Source organism: Lactuca serriola, chromosome 5 (assembly GCF_051521515.1).
Source record: "Lactuca serriola cultivar US96UC23 chromosome 5, Lser_US96UC23_V15, whole genome shotgun sequence".
Classification (NCBI taxonomy): domain Eukaryota; kingdom Viridiplantae; phylum Streptophyta; class Magnoliopsida; order Asterales; family Asteraceae; genus Lactuca; species Lactuca serriola.
This window is the reverse complement of record NC_136412.1, coordinates 291533853-291556611: the sequence shown is the minus strand read 5'-3', so window position 1 is coordinate 291556611 and position 22759 is coordinate 291533853. Positions and strand designations below refer to the sequence as shown.

General features: G+C 36.4%; 2 protein-coding genes across 2 annotated transcripts; both read right to left on the bottom strand.

The window, feature by feature from the left end:
- Positions 1 to 2908: 2908 nt before the first annotated feature.
- LOC145054638 (PHD finger protein ALFIN-LIKE 3-like) lies at positions 2909 to 5335 on the bottom strand. The gene is made up of 5 exons (XM_079002867.1): positions 4982 to 5335; positions 4790 to 4822; positions 3777 to 4005; positions 3409 to 3544; positions 2909 to 3337 (listed from the first exon to the last, which is right to left on the bottom strand). Exons 1-5 carry the CDS (start codon positions 5085 to 5087, stop codon positions 3071 to 3073), a joined length of 771 nt encoding a protein of 256 aa, XP_078858993.1. The 5' UTR covers positions 5088 to 5335; the 3' UTR covers positions 2909 to 3070.
- A 12168-nt stretch (positions 5336 to 17503) lies between these two features.
- Positions 17504 to 20230, bottom strand: WAV2 (alpha/beta-Hydrolases superfamily protein). Its single transcript, XM_079002866.1, has 8 exons — positions 19819 to 20230; positions 19291 to 19326; positions 19065 to 19143; positions 18917 to 18971; positions 18716 to 18832; positions 18462 to 18626; positions 17878 to 18094; positions 17504 to 17776 (listed from the first exon to the last, which is right to left on the bottom strand). The coding sequence occupies exons 1-8, from the start codon at positions 20054 to 20056 to the stop codon at positions 17760 to 17762; spliced, it is 924 nt and encodes a 307-aa protein (XP_078858992.1). The 5' UTR covers positions 20057 to 20230; the 3' UTR covers positions 17504 to 17759.
- Between the last annotated feature and the right edge of the window lie 2529 nt (positions 20231 to 22759).

Genomic DNA, 22759 nt, shown 5'->3' with positions numbered 1-22759 from the left:
TTTCATCTTAAAATATTTTTAAATTTTCATGTGAATTTAAAAGCTCTATTTATAAAAGCTTTAAAAAAAAATTAATAGCATTTTATTAACTGCAAATATGTTTTGTGAAAAATAAACTTTATTAGATTGGAATATAATTTGAGACTTTTGTTTGATGGCACAAAAAAAAAAAAAAAAAAAAAAAAAAAAAAAAAAAAAAAAAAAAAACTTAATTGAACAATATTTTTATGGATGCTTTAATAATAATATAAAAATGTAGATAAATAGAAATTTATTAATGAATATTCAATTGTGGCTATTATTATTTATTAGTTACAATAGTAATATAATGTTAATAATATAAATCATAATAAAAATAATTTTAATATTATGAAGAATATTACAAGCAATATAATAACAGTAGGAGTAAAATTTGGAAACATGTTGAAACCATGGTTGGTTAATTTTCATTTTTTATTATTCTTGAACCGTTAATCACACATCCCATTCTTGTCCTAAACTTTGAATCCTCAATTAAGAGACATACCCATGATTTGTTAACTTTGAACCCTCAAAGGGTAAGCTTTTGAACAAAAATAATAATAAAAAAATAATAATTTTAATTTAAGTTATTTACAAAAGTTGAAATCAACGTGTTACACATTTACTTAGAAACTTACAACCGAGGGTACGAAATGATGCCAACTTGCTTCATGTTAATTGTTTATCAACATGCAACTTCTAATATCATATCATCATTTTAATTTTTAAATTGTATACCAGATACCACCCTGCTGCGATGCTAATGTCCCCGTCATCACCATTTCCACCACCAGCACCATCGGCGTCACCACCAACACGTAGAGGTTACTTATGCGAGGTTTGGCATCACTTAACTGCAAAAATTGACGATCCTAAAGCCGCAAAGAGGACTGATGCGATCTTGATAGCTGCATCAGTGATTGCAGCTATGAACTTCCAAGCAGTGATCAGCCCACCTCGTGGCATTTACCAAGAAACTAGATACAACCTCAAGCATCAGATATACAAAGCAGGAGAAGCCATTGGTGCTCATCTTGATCCACAGGGGTATAAGAATTTCTATTTGGCCAACACCATTTCCTTTACTTCTTCTATGAGCGCCATTTTTCTGCTTCTTTGTAGCGTATCATTACAAAGAAGGATTTTCACGATCCTTACAACAGCCACCATGTTTGTAGCAATTACGGCAACAACATACAGTTATGCGCTGGCGTTAGAATCCATTACGCCTTCACAAGAAAGGTCATGGCTTTTTGTACAAAAAATAGTCACGATGGCTTTGGTCGGGTGGCTTGTGGTGGCTACTTCGATCTTCGTCGGGTTCCTTTGGACTCAATATGAAGGGGCTCCGACGCATAAATGGCTTGTGAAGCATGTTCCTGCTTTACGCGACTTTATTATTCATGCATGATGCATGATGTTGACAGTTTGTATATATACTAATTGGCTTTTTACAGCTAATTGTTGTTTTTACTTTCCCCGAATAAAAAGGCTTCGGCTTATAAATCCTCAATTTGAGCGGTTGTTTAAAGACTTCCAGTTTTAATATTATCGATAACCATGGGTTTCATTCATGCTTTGCTTAGAATTTAGATCGCACTAGTTCAGGACCATGTTTGGTTTTTGTCCAATGTCCACTTTAATTTTCTTAAAATATTTAATAATATCATATATTATTTATATCATTACATTTAGATCAAAGGTGGTAAATTTATAGTTTTACTAAGCATCGTTTGGTTTGTTGAATATTATCGGAAGCATTTGGAATTTCCTTAATATTCAGAATTTAGATGCTTTGGAAATCTTATTGAAATTTAATTTGTCTTGCCCTTGATTGATAGGACATGAAAAAATAGTAACATACTTTCGGGAAATGTGATTGTGGGACTTAGACTGTTAAAAGGTCATGGCTCTCTTGAAAAATGGCATTCCATTGACCCATATTTTATTACTTCTCTATTATCCGCATGTATCATATATCAATGCATTTTCATTAACTATTGTGTTTTTTTAGTACTAAAATTTATGGTTTTATCAAATATCTAAACTTAGAAGACATAAATTGAATATTCATAATGGTGTATATATTTATTTTAAAACAAAATTATAAATTTACTCACAAAACTTCTATCATTGTAAATTAATAATTTTTTGCAAATATTTGATTAGTCATTACGATTTCAAATTATAAATAATGTGTTTTGTCTTTCTCAACCGTGGTTTCTATATGTTTAAACCTAGTTATTTATATGGATAATCTTATACATGTAGATAGACCTATAAAATAGGTCAAACATGAAATTCTGAGAGCTATTAAAAGCATTTTACAAGATTATAAATGTCTGAATCACCTTAATTTTCCTAATCTTGTTGAAGTCAAAAGGGTGAAAGTGAATCTGACATGTTACACTTGTTGATGTTGTACTTGAAACTTCGAGCCTAAGGTATGAAACGATGCCAATGGCTTCAAGTTGTTATATCTTCATTTCATGCTTCTTTAATTTCATTGAATAAAAGTTTAAGCCTTTCAATTTTACTTGGATCCAATGGTTTGGAGAAAGGTAAAACAAAATAAAAACAATCTATATAAAATATATCGTTACAAGAATCTTACAAAAACTTCAAAACAAATCCAATATCAAACACAACATCCAACACTTTCAATGTACACTTAAAGATTTTCACTTATAACTGTAGCAAGTTTTTTAATATACCATATTCTATAAAAGTTAAGAAATAACTAATTCCATATTACAAAGAAAATGTTATTTTATTAGTAAATAGTAAGAAATAGGTAACAACAATAATTCATTCCATTACCTTTCTTTCGTCATTCATTCCTTTGGGTATGTTTTTGCACGAATTTTATCAGTTAAGCAAAAAAACAAACAAAAAAAGATAATAACTTGTTAACTCCTACAGAAGTGAGAAAACTCTACATTTAGGCATCAACAAGTCTAATAAGTAAATCTGAAATTCACATCAATAACAAGCTAAACATAGCAAGAAACTAGAGAAATACCAAACAACTTAACAATAAAGAAAACACTTATGGGCGAGCTCTTTTGTTGCTGCTACAGGAAGGACATTTATACTGCTTAATGTGTTCAGCTCTTGCAGGAGTGATCTTAACACACTTCCCATGAAACCACCTCTCACATATATCACAACAGATCCAAAACTCATCAGAAGCATAGTTTTCTCCACATGCTCCACATAAAGTATCTCCATGTTCATCTTCATCTTCATCTTCCATTTCATCTTCATCCTCTTTTCCTTGCATTTTCGCGTATTTCATCTGGGATTCAGATCCTCTCTGTATATATATAGTTTAAAAAAGATTAATAAACTTAAGAATGATATTGTTTAGAATTTTGTTTTACTTACTCCTTTTGTGTTTGACTTGGATTTATTGCTACTGTGATTGGAAATTGAGGATTTTTCAGTTGTCTGTTTCTTTGCATATACAGCCACCACCTCAAACACTGTTGGGAGATCGTTTATCATATTGAACAGACGTTTCCTACATCAAAATTTGAATCTTTTTTAACAACAAAAAAAAACTTTTTTTTTCTAACTTATATTTATTACTTTTTTTTACCAACACCAAAATGGTGTAAGATCAACATATAAAGAAACTGATGGGACGTATGGAAATGTGTTTAGCTGATGTGGGACCCACATTAGGTCCCATCAGTTTCTTTTTCAAATTTATATGTCAGTGTCCCACATCAGCTAAAATGGTTTAGCTATACCTGTCTGACTTGTCAAAACCAAATCTAGCACCAAAATAATACGCGACAGAAAGTAGCCATGCGTCGCTATGAACAGCAACAAGAGACAACCAATCATTTTCTGGCATTCCATCACGTGCAAAATTGATACCTAATGCAGGTTCAGGGAGCTCAGGAGGGACCTCTTCTGCTGGTAGGTTAACCTCCCATTGTTCACTGGGGAATCCATATAGACAAAGGTTTTCCTTTTCTGAAATATAAAAAGAATATAAATTATCAAATTACAACTTAAAAAACACTGATAGAGAAATAAAGAATCCATGTATTAAACTGACACAAAGAAAACCAACAAGCACAAGTTTATTGCTAAGTGTGATGTCAGAAAGTGACTTTTGTGAAAGATGTAGAGTTATAAAAATTAAAGATTCAAACCAGAGAAAAAATCATAATTCAGGTGTTCAGGGGTCAATTATATCAAAGGCACAGAACATAATTGTACAAACACCTTTACAAAACAGTATAGTAAAGTGAGAACACTTCAAAGGAAAGAAGCATGTTGTGTACAAGAAAACAAAATAGCATCACATTCACAGCATTATCTACTCCTTTTTTTTTAAGAATATTCAAGAAAAAACAATCATTCTTTTCTTTTTTACAAATACTATGCAAAACCCCAAAAATCATGATTTGATTGTCACTACCAACATTTTGATGGATGATATTCCCCCACCCAAATCTCTCCTAACTTATAACATAGAAAGATTCTTTACATATGCACAAAATCCATGACCAAAATCAAACCAAACCATTTGATAATACATGCAAAACTGAACATAAATGCAGCTTTTGATTTTGTACTCCGGTAGTACACACAGATATACAAAAATCGCCGATCTTTACGAATCATGATTTGAAATACCAAAATACGCATTGAATTCTCCAATTAAGAAAGGTATTTTCTACAAAATTATATTTATACCCTACATGAATAAAAAGGGAGAGAAACAGCGCAAAACAGAAACCCTAATACAAACCTGGATCGCACTGCCGATAAAATCGCTCAACATCTGCACAATAAATGAAAATCGTTAGAATTCAAAAGCATCGTACAACGAAACTTGAAGAAATGAAGTTAAAGAGAAACCCTAAATTTATGAAAACTCTAACACACCGGCTTTAATAAGAGTTAAATATCGAATAACTATAAGAAAAAAAAAACGGCGTACCCGTAGTTAGGGCTTTTATCAAGCCATTACGACGACCTTGGTAATCTCTGTAAACTTCTTCAACAGTCCTTGGATTGTACACGCCACCACGGCCTCCACCGTCCATCGTCGTCGTTCTCCGAGAAGATTTGATGTGGTACTATCACCTGATACGATTTTGCGTCAACTGACAAAAAAAACTAGAATGAATTGCAGCTTTTTCAAAAGGGATTTTGAGCAGCAATTAATACGAAAACCAAAAAACAAAAGAGATCGCGAGCGAGCGAGAGAGAGAGAGAGAGAGAGAGAGAGAGAGAGAGAGGAATAGAGGATTTGGATTTTGGAGAGGCTTATTTTCAAGGGGGGGAAAATATAAACAAGACTTCCCCTTTCCATTGTGGATCGATAACGTGGTATTTATTTATTGGTTCAAATAGGACGACGTGGAAATTGTCTTTCAAATTTTACATTGACAAAATTACAGAAGTGGTCCTTTTGGTTTTCAAATTTTACATTGAAAAAATTACAAAATGATCGCTATTGTTTCAGTTTCTTTCATTGTTAATCCTGTTTATAATTTGTTACAAAAATTAAGTTGAAATTACTATTTTACTCTTCAATTTTATTGCTATTTATTAATTATTTTAGATTTAAATTAATATTTATTATATAAATGTATTACCTAACCCAAACACCAATAAGACTTAGGTGGTATTTGTTTTTGAAAATATAAAATATTTTCAATCTTTTTCCATATCTACGAAATAAAATCTGGACCAAAAGTCTTTTTTCATGTTATCAGTCTTCATTAAAAAAATTATTTGTTTTTTTCAAGTCTTCATAAAAAAAACTCGGTAGTGTTGGTGTTAGTAATGGCGGCATGGTGGTGGTGTTGGTGGCGGTGGAAGTGACGGAAGTGGTGGTGGCGAAGGTAGGGGGTAAGGGTGTGGGGCGGAGGTAGAGGTAGCGTTTTCATGGAGGTGGTGGTGTTGTTGTGCTAGTTGTGATGGCGGTGGCGGTGTCGGGTGGCAATAGATGTGGAGGTGGTGACGGTAGTTGGTCATGGTGTTGGCGATGGGAGGTAATGGTGGTGGCAATAGTAATGGACATGTTGCGGTACAAAAATAAATATCATATAGGGTTATATATATATATATATATATATATATATATATATATATATATATATATATATATATATAAAGATTAACTACAATAATTTCAAAGTGAGAATGTAACACCGAAAATTTCAAAACAATTTTTCATTTAAAAATAATCGTTTAATTCTTAGAAACACTTTGCTTAAAATATCATTCATAATCGAATTACAAAACATAACTCCATTTTTCACTTGCATAATAAACCAGGATCCTCAAAACATGACTCTTTCTCTGGTGTGTACAATCGAGCTGGTGTCGTCCCGTGATCCTGAGAGAAACCTGAAACACATAACACAAAACACTGTAAGCACGAAGCTTAGTGAGTTCCCCAAAATACCACACATAACACATATTAGCCACTCGAGGCTATAACTCTGTGGGTCCGTGGACCCCACTCTGTGAACCTTCCGGTTCTAACTCTGTGAACCTTCCAGTTCTAACTCTGGGAACCTTCCGGTTCTAGCTCTGTAAATATGCACAACATAAATCACATAGAAATAATGCAGTACAACACATAACATACACAGCATACAAATACTCTGCCACATAACTCTGGTTACCTACTCAAGGTAAAGTATAGTGAGAAGACTCACCTGGCAATCAGAAAGCAATTATCTGCACATGCGAACCTCGGACTCGCCACCGCCTAACACATAAGGCAAATATCTCTAATTAATATTCGAAGTCCCAACTCTAATTAACCGACGATTACTCTTTCCCTCTCTAGTCAGGTAATGGGTAAAAGACCATTTTACCCCTCCCTGACTTCTATTACCTCTGTTGACCAAAACCCCCAAAGTCAACATAAGACAACTCAAGTCAACGGTCAACACTGACCAGACTCGGCGAGTACACAAGAGTGACTCGGCGAGTCCATGCGGGTTCTCTAAATCCTTTCTAAACCTCTTAGACACGACGAGTTCCCTCTCCACTCGTCGAGTTACTCGGCAATGAAACGCGGGGCAACCCCGACTCGACTCGTCGAGTCTGCCTATGGACTCGGCGAGTTGCTCCCATGACAACCCTCATCTGACCTTCTGAGGTCAGATCTGCTTCACCAAACCATAGATCTAACTCCCTCAAATCCAATAACCACGAAAAGGTCGAACCTTGGGCACTCATGCAAGGTTCTACAAGCTCATTTGGGTGAAACCCTTCATTACATAACAACCCTAGCTCAAAACTCCAAATAGGATGCATAAAGCAGGATGGAAGGGACTCTCTGGACCCCTTTGGGTCCAGATCTATGGCTTCACACTCAATGGGACACTATACTTCACAAATCAAGCCATAAAAGAAGCTAGAAAACCCTAAAATCACCAATCTTACCCAAAACAGAAAAAGGAGAACGATTGATACCTCTATGGTGAAGATGCAAGCTCAGAAGCTCTTAATCGACACCCCCTTGACCTCCCTTTGCTGGAAATGACTATTCCATTGCACAACCACCTCAAGAATGCTCCAAAATGGCTCTTCTTCACTCTCCCAGCTCACTGGTTCGATAGGAGTCCTTCAAAGGTGTAGGTGGCCGCCACTGAAGGCCATAAGGGCCTTTAAATAGGTCCCAAACCTAGACAATTAGGGTTTTCCTTGACAGCGCCGACTCGTCGATTCCCTTCATTAAACTGGTCCCCAAAACACGATCCTACTCGACGAGTTGAGGCGTCAACTCGCCGAGTCTCCTCATTCCCCAATATAAAATACTCAAATTCCCATACCTGGATATCCGGGTGTTACAACTCTCCCCCACTAGAATCAGACTTCGTCCTCGAAGTCTCATTCTGGAACAACTCCGGATGCTGCTCACGCATCTCGCGCTCCGGCTCCAAGTAAGCTCTGACCCCTTCCGGTGTTGCCACTGGACCTGCACCACAGGCACCTCTTTGTTCCTCAGAACCTTGATCTTTCAATCCCGAATAGCCACCGGTCCCTCAACATAGTTCAGGCCCACATCCACCTGAATATCCTTTATTGGCACTGCTGCCGACTCCTCGGCTATACACTTTCGCAACTGCGACACATGGGAAGTGCCATGGATATGACCTAGCTCTGCAGGTAGCTCCAACCGGTAGGCTACCCTGCCTACCCTCGCGATCACCCGGAAAGGACCGATATATCGGGGCCCTAACTTGCCCCTCTTCCTGAATCGGATCACTCCTTTCCAAGGAGAGACCTTCAAGAGTACAAAGTCACCGACCAAAAATTCGAGCTCGGACCGGCACCTGCCCGCATAACTCTTCTGGCGACTCTGATCGGTCAACACCCTCTGCCTGACCTGTTGTATCTGCTCTGACGTCTGAAGCACGATCTCTGTACTTCCCATCACACGTTGCTCTACCTCTCCCCAACAAATGGGTTCCGATACCTCCTTCCCTACAACAGCTCAAAGGGTGGCATACTGATGCACTAATGATGGCTGTTGTTGCAGAAAAACTCTGCCAAGGGCAAATACGGGCCATAATTTCCCCCCGAAATCTAATACACATGCCTGAAACATAACCTCAAGCGTCTGAATCGTTCGCTCGCTCAGAAGTGTCCACAGACATCACCAACTCTAGCTCATTTCTCATATTCATCTTCGATACCGAGCACCAGGTCAGCTTTTGGCCCCACAGTTGAACCCCCAAAGGTCACACATAACATGATCCAAAATATCTCACTAACTTCCTCCCCTTGGCCACTATCACGGCCCAGTGACACGCAAGTTACGAAATTCCATTTTCCTCATAAAAAATACAATCCAATCGAAGACCGACTCAGCTCTAACCTCTGGCGTCTGCTGCGCATATTCTCCTGCGCGCCTCGCTGACCCTCCCGACAGAGACAGAGACCCCAGTCTCGCCCCGATTTAACCACTAGGCTCCAAAACTCAACACTAGGGCTACTCAAGCCTAAAACTCTTCTGCATCATGCACTTATCGGAGAACAACCCATCATCACACTCTCTTGCCGTCTAGTGGGTACTATGGCTTCCCGCAACATTACGACAGCCTCTGACTAGTGAGTACTACGGCTCCTCGTAGTATCACAACGTCAACTAAATTGTGAGTACCACGTCTCCCCGTAGTACCACGACTCCCTCCCTCTGACTTGTGAGTACTACGGCTCCCCGTAGCATCACAACACCCTCTGACTGGAGAATACTACGACTCCACGTAGCATCACGACTCTCTCTCTCTGACTTGTGAGTACTACAGCTCCCCGTAGCATCACAACTCCCTCTGACTAGTGAATACTACGGCTCCCCGTAGCATCATGACTCTCTCTCTCTCTCTCTCATTACAACGCCACACTATGCTCACTAACTCATGCACCGAAGACTATCATAGATAGTTACACACACTTGCCCCGATATGCATTACAGACTCTGGCGGCAACCGCCATAACACAGAACCTACCTCTGCGGAGATCCACTTCCTTAAATAATCCCTCTTGATGACAATACACGAATGGCTCCCACTGGAATCGTGGATACATGATACATCACTAGTCATCTTAAACCCAAGACTCTAAATAACTCCGAAATCGGGACGCTATACGCGGAAACCACGGAACACCCTAACAGAGCATCACAATGTCCTTCCTCTACCACTGATTCCCTTATTCCCAGCACCATACACATACAACAATACATTTCCTCTGAATCCCATAATAATTTCCTATTTCACTCAATGTGCAACTTCAGTGCATCGAAACACTCAATTGGAATACAAGGAAGGCGCTAACTCTTCAGAACACACTGATGATCCTCCGAAACCCTTTCCACTACTGCTCAAAATCCAAGCAAGAATACACATCCCAACCCGGGAGTTGGCTACTCGACTATCTTCTACCCATATTTCAATCCAGAAGTTCTCAACTGCCCATACCATCATTACGAGTCTTCCACTTGAAATGACTCTGACCACCACCAGATTCCTGACCAATGACCACCCGCCGTGGAGACACCCATCCTTCTCTCAGACATATAACACATGCATTATCTCGCCCTGCACCTTTCCTTGATCACCAATGACCCTGATCTCATGAATTCAAGCCGCAGGTTTCTGTATCCAGCCCCTAACCGCTCTTGCACAAATCTCTGGTTCTCTCAATAAACCACCCGGTTCTCCCCCACTTAGGGTTCGAACCATCACTATCTGACACATCAACAACCTCACAAACTATTTTCACCAGCAATAACGCACCTGCCCCTGGAAAGTGCTACGCAACGCCCGATAATCCCCTTTAAGGAAATCAATCGATCTCATAACTCTGAACCTCAGATGAAATCCTCAAGAACTTCTCGTCACGACTGCCTCTAGTCGTTCCAAGTCTCTTACCAATCCATTACCAAACAACTCAACTGTCCAATAACATCATTGACTCATAGACTGGAGCACGAAATCATCATACTCCCCCACCTCGACTCATCAACTGACGTTCCAACACATGGATCATCCCAAGAACAGGGACCCACTCCCATTTTCAATACCCAATATAGATAGAAAAATCACTGCACTGATTAACTCGACTGGACTCCCCACTGATACCTCTAAAATACGCCCTACTATACTCAAATAGGGGTAATGTGGTCCTCGACTATCTCAGTCCCAACTGACTATCCGCTCATGGTAAATCACTGCCTCGCGGCACACATGCTATCTGATACTCTGATGGAAAATCATCATCAATGACAACCTGCAAGGTTTACCCCCAACCCAAAACTTAAACATCATGCCTCTCATGTTCTGCACACGAACATAAATAGCACCACCCAGGTCATAGAAGGTGACATCTCCTCTATCGACTGATTGCTCAACTCAGACCGAAATTCTCCCCTCCCTCTGACTCCTTACCATAATACTCTGAAAAGCTCTCGACCTCCCTCTCAAGGAACGCCTCTTCGAACTCAATCATGGCCCACAGGCCTAAAACCCATAACGTCCAATCTCTACCTCATCAATCGTGACCGGATAACCGGAGAACCACAAGCATCATTCATTACGAACCATGGTACTCATCCCATGACATCTCTTCTCAATATGCTCCGGTGTATGGTACTCGAACCATAACATCACTCCTCGATCCGCTCCGATGTATGGTACTCGAACCATACATCACTCCTCAATCCGCTCTGATGTATGGTACTCGAACCATAACATCACTCCTCAATACGCTCCGATGTATGGTACTCAAACCATAACATCACTCCTCAATCCGCCCCGATGTATGGTACTCGAACCACAACATCACTCCTCAATCTGCTCCGATGTATGGTACTCGAACCATAACATCACTCCTCAATCCGCTCCGATGTATGGTACTCGAACCACAACATCACTCCTTAATCCGCTCCGATGTATGGTACTCGAACCATAACATCACTCCTCAATCCGCTCCGATGTATGGTACTCGAACCACAACATCACTCCTCAATCCGCTCCGATGTATGGTACTCGAACCACAACATCACTCCTCAATCCGCTCCGATGTATGGTACTCGAACCATAACATCACTCCTCAATCCGCTCCTTAGAACCTTCAGAATACTCCCTGTATCAAGTATGGGTCCTCTGCTTTCAGTAGTATGGGCCCATACTCCTGCCACATCTACCCATACTTTCCACACGGACTATCCCGAAGCTCCTAAGTAGCTGCTCGACCTTTTCGTTCACCAATTCCGTCGCGCGCTCGCTCCCCAACGAAACTCTCTACTCTGCCAGCGCACTCATCTGGCTAAGGTTACTCCCTAGGCTCTTCCTAGATTCCCACACTTCTCTGCCATCAGCTGCTGAAGAGCTCCTAATGATGCCAACCATCTACCTACTGAATATCGTCATATTCGCTTGGTAGCTGACTCCCATCATCGAGAGTTCCACAAAGCACGAAGCAAGCAGCATTCGAGCATCGAAGAATATATATAACTCACTCTAGGTGATAACTCTGTTTGCTCTTGCTCATCCTCAAAAGTACCACCGAACTCTGCAACTCTTCCCCTCGCGGGTTCTAACTATTCTTTCGCTAAGTACCACGATACTTATCTAGGTATCTCCCCTAGATTACTCCTCTACTCAAATCCCCTAAAGGATTCCAACTAAATATTCTCAGTCATCACATACTCAAAAGCACATCGCATATAACAACAATTCCTAGGCTAAGGCATCACAAATCAGGCCACTCTAGTCCTAAGATATGGAATACCTAGCCTATCTCTAGCATGCAATAATATCTCATAAAGTGCATCATAAATATCTCATTACACAAAAGTAAGGGTATTTTGGGAAATCACCGTTCGGGCTCTGGCTGATTGTACACACTGCTCTTTCTCGCTTTCTCTTTCAAATCTTATTTGCTTTAGAAAATTATTTCTTTGAAAACTTTTCTTACTTCCTCAGTTTGAGTCCAGCTTTACCCGAAGGCGTATCCGAATCCCTCAAACCAAGGCTCTGATACCAACTTATAACACCGAAAATTTCAAAACAAATTTTCATTTAAAAATAATCGTTTAATTCTTAGAAACACTTTGCTTAAAATCTCATTCATAATCGAATTACAAAACATAACTCCATTTTCACTTGCATAATAAACCAGGGTCCTCAAAACATGACTCTTTCTCTGGTGTGTACAATCGAGCCGGTGCCGTCCCGTGATCCTGAGAGAAACCTAAAACACATAACACAAAACAATGTAAGCACAGAGTTTAGTGAGTTCCCCAAAATACCACACATAACACATATTAGCCACTCGAGGCTATAACTCTGTGGGTCCGTGGACCCCACTCTGTGAACCTTCCGGTTCTAACTCTGTGAACCTTCCAGTTCTAACTCTGGGAACCTTCCGGTTCTAGCTCTGTAAATATGCACAACATAAATCACATAGAAACAATGCAGTACAACACATAACATACACAGCATACAAATACTCTGCCACATAACTCTGGTTACCTACTCAAGGTAAAGTATAGTGAGAAGACTCACCTGGCAATCAGAAAGCAATTATCTGCACATGCGAACCTCGGACTCGCCACCGCCTAACACATAAGGCAAATATCTCTAATTAATACTCGAAGTCCCAACTCTAATTAACCGACGATTACTCTTTCCCTCTCTAGTCAGGTAATGGGTAAAAGACCATTTTACCCCTCCCTGACTTCTATTACCTCTGTTGACCAAAACCCCCAAAGTCAACATAAGACAACTCAAGTCAACGGTCAACACTGACCAGACTCGGCGAGTACACAAGAGTGACTCGGCGAGTCCATGCGGGTTCTCTAAATCCTTTCTAAACCTCTTAGACACGACGAGTTCCCTCTCCACTCGTCGAGTTACTCGGCAATGAAACGCGGGGCAACCCCGACTCGACTCGTCGAGTCTGCCTATGGACTCGGCGAGTTGCTCCCATGACAACCCTCATCTGACCTTCTGAGGTCAGATCTGCTTCATCAAACCATAGATCTAACTCTCTCAAAGCCAATAACCACGAAAAGGTCGAACCTTGGGCACTCATGCAAGGTTCTACAAGCTCATTTGGGTGAAACCCTTCATTACATAACAACCCTAGCTCAAAACTCCAAATAGGATGCATAAAGCAGGATGGAAGGGACTCTCTGGACCCCTTTGGGTCCAGATCTATGGCTTCACACTCAATGGGACACTATACTCCACAAATCAAGCCATAAAAGAAGCTAGAAAACCCTAAAATCACCAATCTTACCCAAAACAGAAAAAGGAGAACGATTGATACCTCTATGGTGAAGATGCAAGCTCAGAAGCTCTTAATCGACACCCCCTTGACCTCCCTTTGCTGGAAATGACTATTCCATTGCACAATCGCCTCAAGAATGCTCCAAAATGGCTCTTCTTCACTCTCCCAGCTCACTGGTTCGATAGGAGTCCTTCAAAGGTGTAGGTGGCCGCCACTGAAGGCCATAAGGGCCTTTAAATAGGTCCCAAACCCGGACAATTAGGGTTTTCCTTGACAGCGCCGACTCGGCGAGTCCAAATACCCGACTCGTCGAGTCCCTTCATTAAACTGGTCCCCAAAACGCGATCCTACTCGACGAGTTGAGGCGTCAACTCGCCGAGTCTCCTCATTCCCCAATATAAAATACTCAAATTCCCATACCTGGATATCCGGGTGTTACGGAGAATTTAAGCCATATATTTTTTAACTTATTTAGTTATTGGTTTTTGTCACTGTGAAAAATATACTAAAACACAACCTGATGAATAATACACCTCACATCTTATTTTTCATTTTTCAATTTTGAAATATCCTTTAAATATTTATAAAAAAAAATTGGTCCTTCATTTTTACTGTATCGCTTTTTATTTTTATTTTTTTTCCAGTTTTGACCTATGTTTTTAATAGTAATTATGAATTTGGTCCTTTAATTTTTCTTTATGGCCCTTATATATATTTTTTTTCTTTTTGAAGTTTTAGCCCATATTTTTAATGCTTGTTATGAATTTTGTCCCATAAATTTTGTCTTTACATTTTGGGCCAATTTTTAGCTTTTATTAAGATTTTTGGTTCAACTTTTTTTAACGAATTTTCCTTAACTTTTTATAGTTTTCTTTTTATAAGATTTTTCGTTTAACTTTTTTAAAAGTTCTTCTTAATTTTATATGTTGTTAAAACTTACTTTTTTTCAACTATATATTTATTTGCATGTGTGTATAGTTATAAACACATGTAAGTCTCATCCAACATATTTTTTTCAAATATATATTTTGTATTTTGATAGCATTTGCTATATTTTAGAAGCATTTTGATAATAATTTAAAGCTATAAAATGATTAATAAGAATGCATTTTAATTATTTTGTTTTCTATATACACATAAAATCTACATTTAGGGTTAAAATATTATTTTAACCTTAAACCCTAAACCATTTGTACCGATCAGAACATACATGTTATGTTTGACATACTAATTGGAAAACTCGTTGTTATGTGAAAAGCTAGCTGAAAAACTAGTTGATAAAAAACAATGTTTGGTAAAATAGTTGATAAGTTTGCTGAAATATATAAAATGAAATTTAGAATAATATGTTTTCTATAATTAATTAAGGATATATTTGAAAGACACTAAAAAAAAAAAAAAAAAAAAAAAAAAAAAAAAAAAAACACTCCTAAAAAAATAGTCTAAATAGTTTTTTAAAAAGCTACCTTTAAAACTATTTTTTAAATCATCAAACATATCAATTTACAAAAAATAAAAAATAAATAAAACTTGAAAAATAAATCAATTTAATTTAGTTGTTGCAAGCCAAACATAACTACAATGTCAATCTTGTCCTTTTCCATATATTTCAACAAACAAGCCTTACAAGTTCCCCTTAAACATAAATTGTCGTTTTTTCAACTTTTTATAAAACAAGCATGCCAAATATCATAATATGAATATAATAATGAGAAATGGACTTAATAAGGTAATTAATTTTTCGGTTTGTTCACATCTGGGTAACTATTTTTTTTGTACACATCTAGGTAATAGATTTTTTGGAAGTGTTCACATATGACCATTATGACCGGCTGTAGCAGGTTACATCCGGTCATAACCAGTCATATGTGAACACTTCTAAAAAGTTCGTTACCTATACGTGTACAAAAAAGATAGTTACCCAGATGTGAACAAACCGAAAATGTAAGAGTAAAATACACTAATGGTCCCTGTAGTTTGGATAATTTGGGCGTTTGGTCCCTAACTTATTTTTTAACTTTGATGATCCCTATTATTTATTTTTGTTGTGCGTTTGGTCTCTGTCCTACATCAAAAGACTTTTGTGCCCTTTTTAGTTTTTTTTTTAAATTTTTTTTTCTTATTTGTGTATTTATTTTTTATATATTAAAAAATTTAATAGACCCCACATATCTGCATCTCCTCACCCTAAACTTGAAACCACATTTAAGAAATTTAAGTTGGGTCCCACTAGTCACCATCCCATTTCTCATCATTCTCAACTTATATTTCCTTTCCATCTTTAGTGATATTGGCGTCTTCATCATCCCTTATTTTTTCGGTCCTTAAACTTCAACGAACCAACCCACAAACCACTCTCTCTTCATTGAATTTTCCACCACCACAACTCAATAGAAGGGTTGTGGTGCTGATTCGCCGGAGTTGAAGGACCGAAAAAAAGGGATAGTGAAGACGTTGATATCATTAACGATGAAAAAGAAGAGAAGTTGAGGAGGATGACAGATAGAATGGTGACTGGTGGGACCAAGCTTAAATTTCTCGAATGTGGTTTCAGGTTTAGGGTGAGGAGATACAAATATATGGGGTCTATTAGTTTTTTAAAATATATAAAAAATAAATACATAAATAAGAAAATTAATTAAAAAATGACACAATAGTCGTTTGAGATAAGACAAGGACCAAACGCACAACAAAAATAAACAGTAGGGATCATCCAAATTAAAAAAATAAGTTAGAGACCAAACACACAAATTACCCAAACTACAGGGACCATTCATGTAATTTACTCTTACTTTTTCGGTTTGTTCACATCTGGGTAACTATTTTGTACACATCTAGGTAACGAACTTTTTGGAAGTGTTCACATATGACCATTATGACCGGTTATGATCGGATGTAACCTACTACAGCCAGTCATAATGGGAATATATGAACACTTCGAAAAAGTTTGTTATCTAGATCTGTACAAAAATTAGATAGTTACCAAATATAAACAAACCGAAAAGTTAATTATCTTATTAAGTCCATTTTCCTATAATAATAATAATAATAATAATAATAATAATAATAATAATAATAATAAGATACCTCTACTGGAGTTTATTCATAAAGTAACTATACTTTTTTATTTTTTTTTCACAGATAACCATTAATTTCAGGTCCTTTGCAAAATCATTAAAAATTTCACGCCAAACATAACCACAATCTTGTCTGTCATTTTCTTTGGTTTTACACCAAAAAGAAATTTGAAATTTTCTACCGTCAATTTCACACTACCAAACTTATTTTTGGCGTGAAAATGATTTTTGAATATCCAAAAAAAAAAATTAAAAAGAAAGTTACTATTTTTCCCAAAATATGACAAATTTCACAGTATATGAAAAACAATGCCGGTGTATAGGAAGAAAATTTCACAGTATATATAAAAAAATTAATATAATTTTTTTGTGCGAACAATATAAAAAAACATTTCGCATCAAATAATGATTACTTATCATATCCATTGCAAAATTAATAGTTGTTTGTTAAAAAAGGCAAAAAAAATGCTATTTTGTAAAATACCATCTCCAAAAGCTGCTAGTTTGTCTTTTTCTCGTATCTATATCATGTAACTTCTTGTAAAATATCTATCTTTCTTCCACACACACAATCAAAGACATTGAGGTAAGGGACACATAAACTTATCATGTAGCATCAATTATATAACATGACAAAACAACATTCATATTTTCTCCCAAAACACGTATTTGTAGATGTAAACCAATTCAAATACATTTCAAAGCATAAAGATTTCGAACAAAATTAATTAAAAAAGAAAAAAAAAAGTTGGATGTATTTCTAATCCAAGTCATGTAGCACCACCTAAAATTCTGTAACCCGAAAACAATTCTTCCTCAACAAATGATTTGAAATGATGAAACCGGCGCTCTTTACCAGACTTCAATCCAACCCGGTCATCGTGTTTCTGTATCTGAAGAAATAAACAATCCCCTCATAAGTTTGGTTTGCGGATTCCATCGGAATTGGAATTCAAGATTCCATTCCTTGGTTGAAGGTTTGTTAAAGACATACCATTGTTTTGGATAACATTCTTTTGTAAAAACGATTGGACAGTTTTCCAATAAAGATCACCACCAGCCAGCCAGGTGTCCATGTGCATGCCATTAGGGAAGTCTACAAACGTGCAACCTTTGTTCCGTGCAGCTGCTTTCGCATATAGCATCTGCATGTGAAGCGGCGGAACCATCTCATCGCGTAGTCCAGAAAGAAAAAGAATCGGTTGCTTCACCTGTGTCCAAAAGTCAAACGGTCAAACCAATCATTTCGATAATACCTTTAACATCCCATCCCAGGTGCCATGCCAGACCGGTCTGGTGCTAGACAGATAGACCGCTTTGGCATGGCACCTGGGATGTAATGTTACAGATACCGTATTCTAAGACGCGTTTTAAAGCCGTGAGGGTAACAGATCCCATAAGAACTCCACGGTTAAGCTTGCTTAGGCGAGGGCAGTGTTACAAATACGCATGAAACATGTGAATGTGTTTTAAAGCCATGAGGGAAGCAGATCCCATCAGAACTCCACAGTTAAGTGTGCTTAGGCGAGAGCAGTGTTACAAATATGCATGAAACATGTGACTATTTTATAGTTTTACCTCGCCGACTGTATCGAGGGTATTCCAGGGAGAACGGACAACAAAGTTAAGAATTTTTGGGCCTTTTGAGATGCTTCCACCGATAAACCATTTCAAAAAGGGTAGCAAAACACCAGCCATGTCTAGAATTGATGTAAAAGTGTTCTCCAGTATTAGTGCAGCAACCTGTGATATAGTGAAAGTTCATATAAAAAATATATTTGGTTTTTTCTCAATATTAAAAATAAAAGATGAAAATGATGGAGATAAGATACCTTGTCAGGGTTATTTTTGGTAACTACAACACCAACTGCTCCACCAAGAGACCTTCCAAAGACAACTATTTGAGAAGTGTCAATGTCTGTCCTCTGGCTGAGATGATCTAGAGCAGCCTAGTTGAAATTTATGAGATTCAGTTCAAATAAATTAAATAAGAAAAAAAAAATTAATTTAACTAATTATGGGTAGAAGGAAACCTGAGCATCCCTAATGATTCCTTGTTGAGATGGATAGCCATCACTAGCACCGTATCTATTCATTGTCAACAAGATACAGATTAGAATTATGAGAGAGCAAGATCAAGACATGAGACTTTAAATCCAATAACAAAAAAGACCAAAATACCCTCTGTAGGATAGCATGAAGATGTTACACTGCAACTTTTGTAGCATTATTCGCACCATCTCAAGGCGATGTGCGATATCTGTGGTTCATTGGTCAAGTCTTCCAATAACTAAAAATTTTGAATTCATCAAGATTTAGGATAATAAAAAGATAATATCAAGTTAAACAACTAAGAGATTGGTGAGACGTATTAAAGATAGTTTATCTACATGAAAAAAAAGGATACTTCCAGCATTTTCTTGGAAGAATAGAATAGTTGGGCCTGCAGATCAAATAAAAGTAAGCATTCAGTTCTGAGGTTAAGAATATGAAGGACTTAATCGCATGTGAACTTCACCCTTGTCAGAAAATTGCAAACACTTTTGAACAAAAACTACAAACTGAACTAAGAGCAGAAACAAGATTTCTTTATCTTCTAAACATGTATGCATGTACGCATTGCAATGAAAGGAATCGTAGATTGTCAAAATTTGGGACTAAATAAGTTCTGATTCCAAATCAGAGTCCTTCAGTAATGAGCTTCTAAACCCTAAAACTCAGCTCTGGTAATCAAATTTCCTTCCGTAACCCCAACATAGCAATCTGCCTAGGGCAATCTATTCCAGATCCTCCTTTATTGTTCAACATCGAAATAATCTGACTAATAGAAAACGAACCCTAATTCACCAGAAAGCCGAAATTTGCGAAAACTAAGAAAGAATCAACACGCAACTAAAAAGAAAATGGAAACAAGCAAGCATTCATGGAGAGAGACCTGTGCAATCTGGCGAGAACTTGATGAACCAGGAGTGAAGGCGTAAACCATCGGAAGAAGTAAGCCATACATCTTCGTAAATCATGCGCAGTCGAGCTGGTGTGATTGGATAGGACTTGGTGAGACCAGGCAAAACCGGCACATAGACTAGTTTTTCCTGAAACACCACCAATAATGCCATTCCGGCCACCACTATTCCGCCCACTCCATACATCACCAAACTCATATACGACACCATCGCTAACTCTCACTCACACACAGCAGAAACACACTTTTCCCCAATCTGTACCCGTAGACTCCGATCTTGATCGACAGTAGTTTTGCTAGCAGTCTATATTACAAAGAGTATGCTTTTGGGACTCAAAACCGATACAGGCGAGGCTGGAAAGGGGAAAACGAAATAAGGAAAAGCTTTGCTATTTGCTCCATTCATATTCGTGATTAATTTAAAATAAATAAATAAATAAAATAAAAATAAAAGTAAATAAATAAATAAATCTAACATTTGCCTATACAATTTAAAATAAATAAATAAATAAAATAAAATAAAAATAAATAAATAAATCTAACATTTGCGTATACATATAAGAAAATTATTAATTATAAAGATTCTTATCATAATTAAATATAAATTATATTAATTATAGAAAATATTTTTTATAATTAATGTATTTTATATTTTTAATTAATTTTTTTTACTATAAAAAATATATTTCATATTTAATTATAATAATATTTTCTATAGTTAATACTTTTTATATGTGTCATTGGAACACATATTAAAAAATCTCATTAAAAAATACAACTATTACATAAAAGATAAATCTTAGTTATTCACTAAAATGCTAAAATAATATTAAAAAATCTCATTAAAAAATACAACCATTCCATATAGTCGTTTCAGGTTCGTCTGTTTTTTTGTTCTCTTTCTTATTTAGGTTTTTTTTTGTTAGTATTGAACTTAATGGCATCATCGTCCTTCGATTTCATCAATTTCTTACCTTTTGCAATTACTCTTAGATTTTCATTTGCCAACTAAATGTTTGATCATTTACTTAAATGATTGATGTAGGTAATTTTTTTTTCGCAACTGATGTTAGTTCACTTATGATTATCTTTTTTATCAAATTTTTTAAATTTTAGGTATGTGTTGCTACAATTGTAAGAGTTGGGGATTGGTTCTGTTTTAGATGGCCTAATCATGTCATTCTGATCAAATCGTTTCGTTCTTTAGATTCGTAAACCTAAACCTGCAATAAATCAAGTGATGAACAAAGTGGTTGGAGGTTCAAATTGTCGAATGTTACTATTTAACAATGGAAGTTGGGTTTGGTTTCAAGCATGTTGCTTAATTCAGGTTTATATCATTACATTGTTGTCTAACAATGTTTTTGGTTAGAAAAACTACCTAACTAGTAGAATTGAAACATTCTTTGAAAAATTCGGATCAATATGGAAGTTGTTTCTTCAATAGAAGCTAGAAACTTCTACAACATAACTGAAAGAATTGGTGTTTCAAGAAGTTATGCCTCAAACTTTCTCTTTAATGACAGATGTATTTTATAATTATGGGATGTAGAAAGTAATGTATGCAAATGTGTTTCAAGACTGCATTAAGTGGATGAATAAGTTTTTACATTTGCTCTTTTGTTTTCTAAAATTGCTTTTAACATAGAAATACCATTCATATTAGAGAAATGGCCTTCATGAAGTTATCATATGCTTACATAGTACATGAGTTCGGCATCCCTTAGAAACCATAGTACAACAAAACTATGGTATATTACCTTTTCAGTTTTTCATTAATTTTTTTTTTTTTTTTTTTTGATGTTGTTCTGGCAACATTAACATTGAAAGTAATGGTACTAGATCTGATATGTTTTACATAATTATGGAGTTTGCTTTTCATCTTTGCTATTGTAGGTAAAAAAAAACTAAAGTATGCTGCTATTATAAGTAACAAACTTAAGTAAGTTGCCATTATTTATTGGAAAATCAAACCTAACCTAAAAATTATTTTTTTTTTTTTTGAAAAACCAAAACCGTTGGATTTTCAAAATGGTTTGAATTTTTGGTTTGTTTTTTTGGTTTGGTTTCAATTTTTTGCATCTCTAAAATTCACCTTTTTGGTCCATCCTCCTGAAGCATCAAAGTGACAACAGGGTATATATCTTGATTATTCGTTGCATCTGAAATCAATATTATATTTTTAATCAAGTTTCAATTTTAGGACACATATCAAAGTGTGTTATTATTCGATAAGAACAAGGACAAGGATGTGGCATAGCATCAAGAACTCTTAAATGCTTCAAGGATAAATAACTATGTGTTTTGTATGTGACTATGACCTTTCTATATTTTTATTGCATCCCTCTAAAATATACCAACATTAATTGTGTGGTAAGCAAGTCTGTATATGATTGAAAATTAATGACTAATTGTTTACCAATTTTAAACCAAATGAGAAACAGGATGTGCTTTGTTTGCAAGCTCTAACACGTAGTTAAGAAGTTGCTACTCTTAGTTACTTGATTTTGGTTGCCAGTGTTTGATTTTGGTTTTCAAAGTGTACTTTAATCAACTTGATTTTTAATAAATAATACTTGATTTTTAATAAATAATATTCTATCGATATTTCATTAATCCAGAGAAGATATTATGGTTATTAAGATTTAGACGTGATTGTGCTTTGCAAGATGTAACCTCCAAAAAGTATTATATACTAACATTATATTAAAAAAATAGTCATTTGTCTATTTAAAGATCTATTGTGATTGTTCAATATTTTATCTTAGTTTTTATATATACATATACTAGTGTATAACCCTTAGAAACCACGAGTTATAAAATTAATTAAACTTTCATAATAAAAGATTTATAATTATTAATCAAAATTATTTGAAATGAATTGTCCATAATATTAAAAATGAGTTGTATTAGA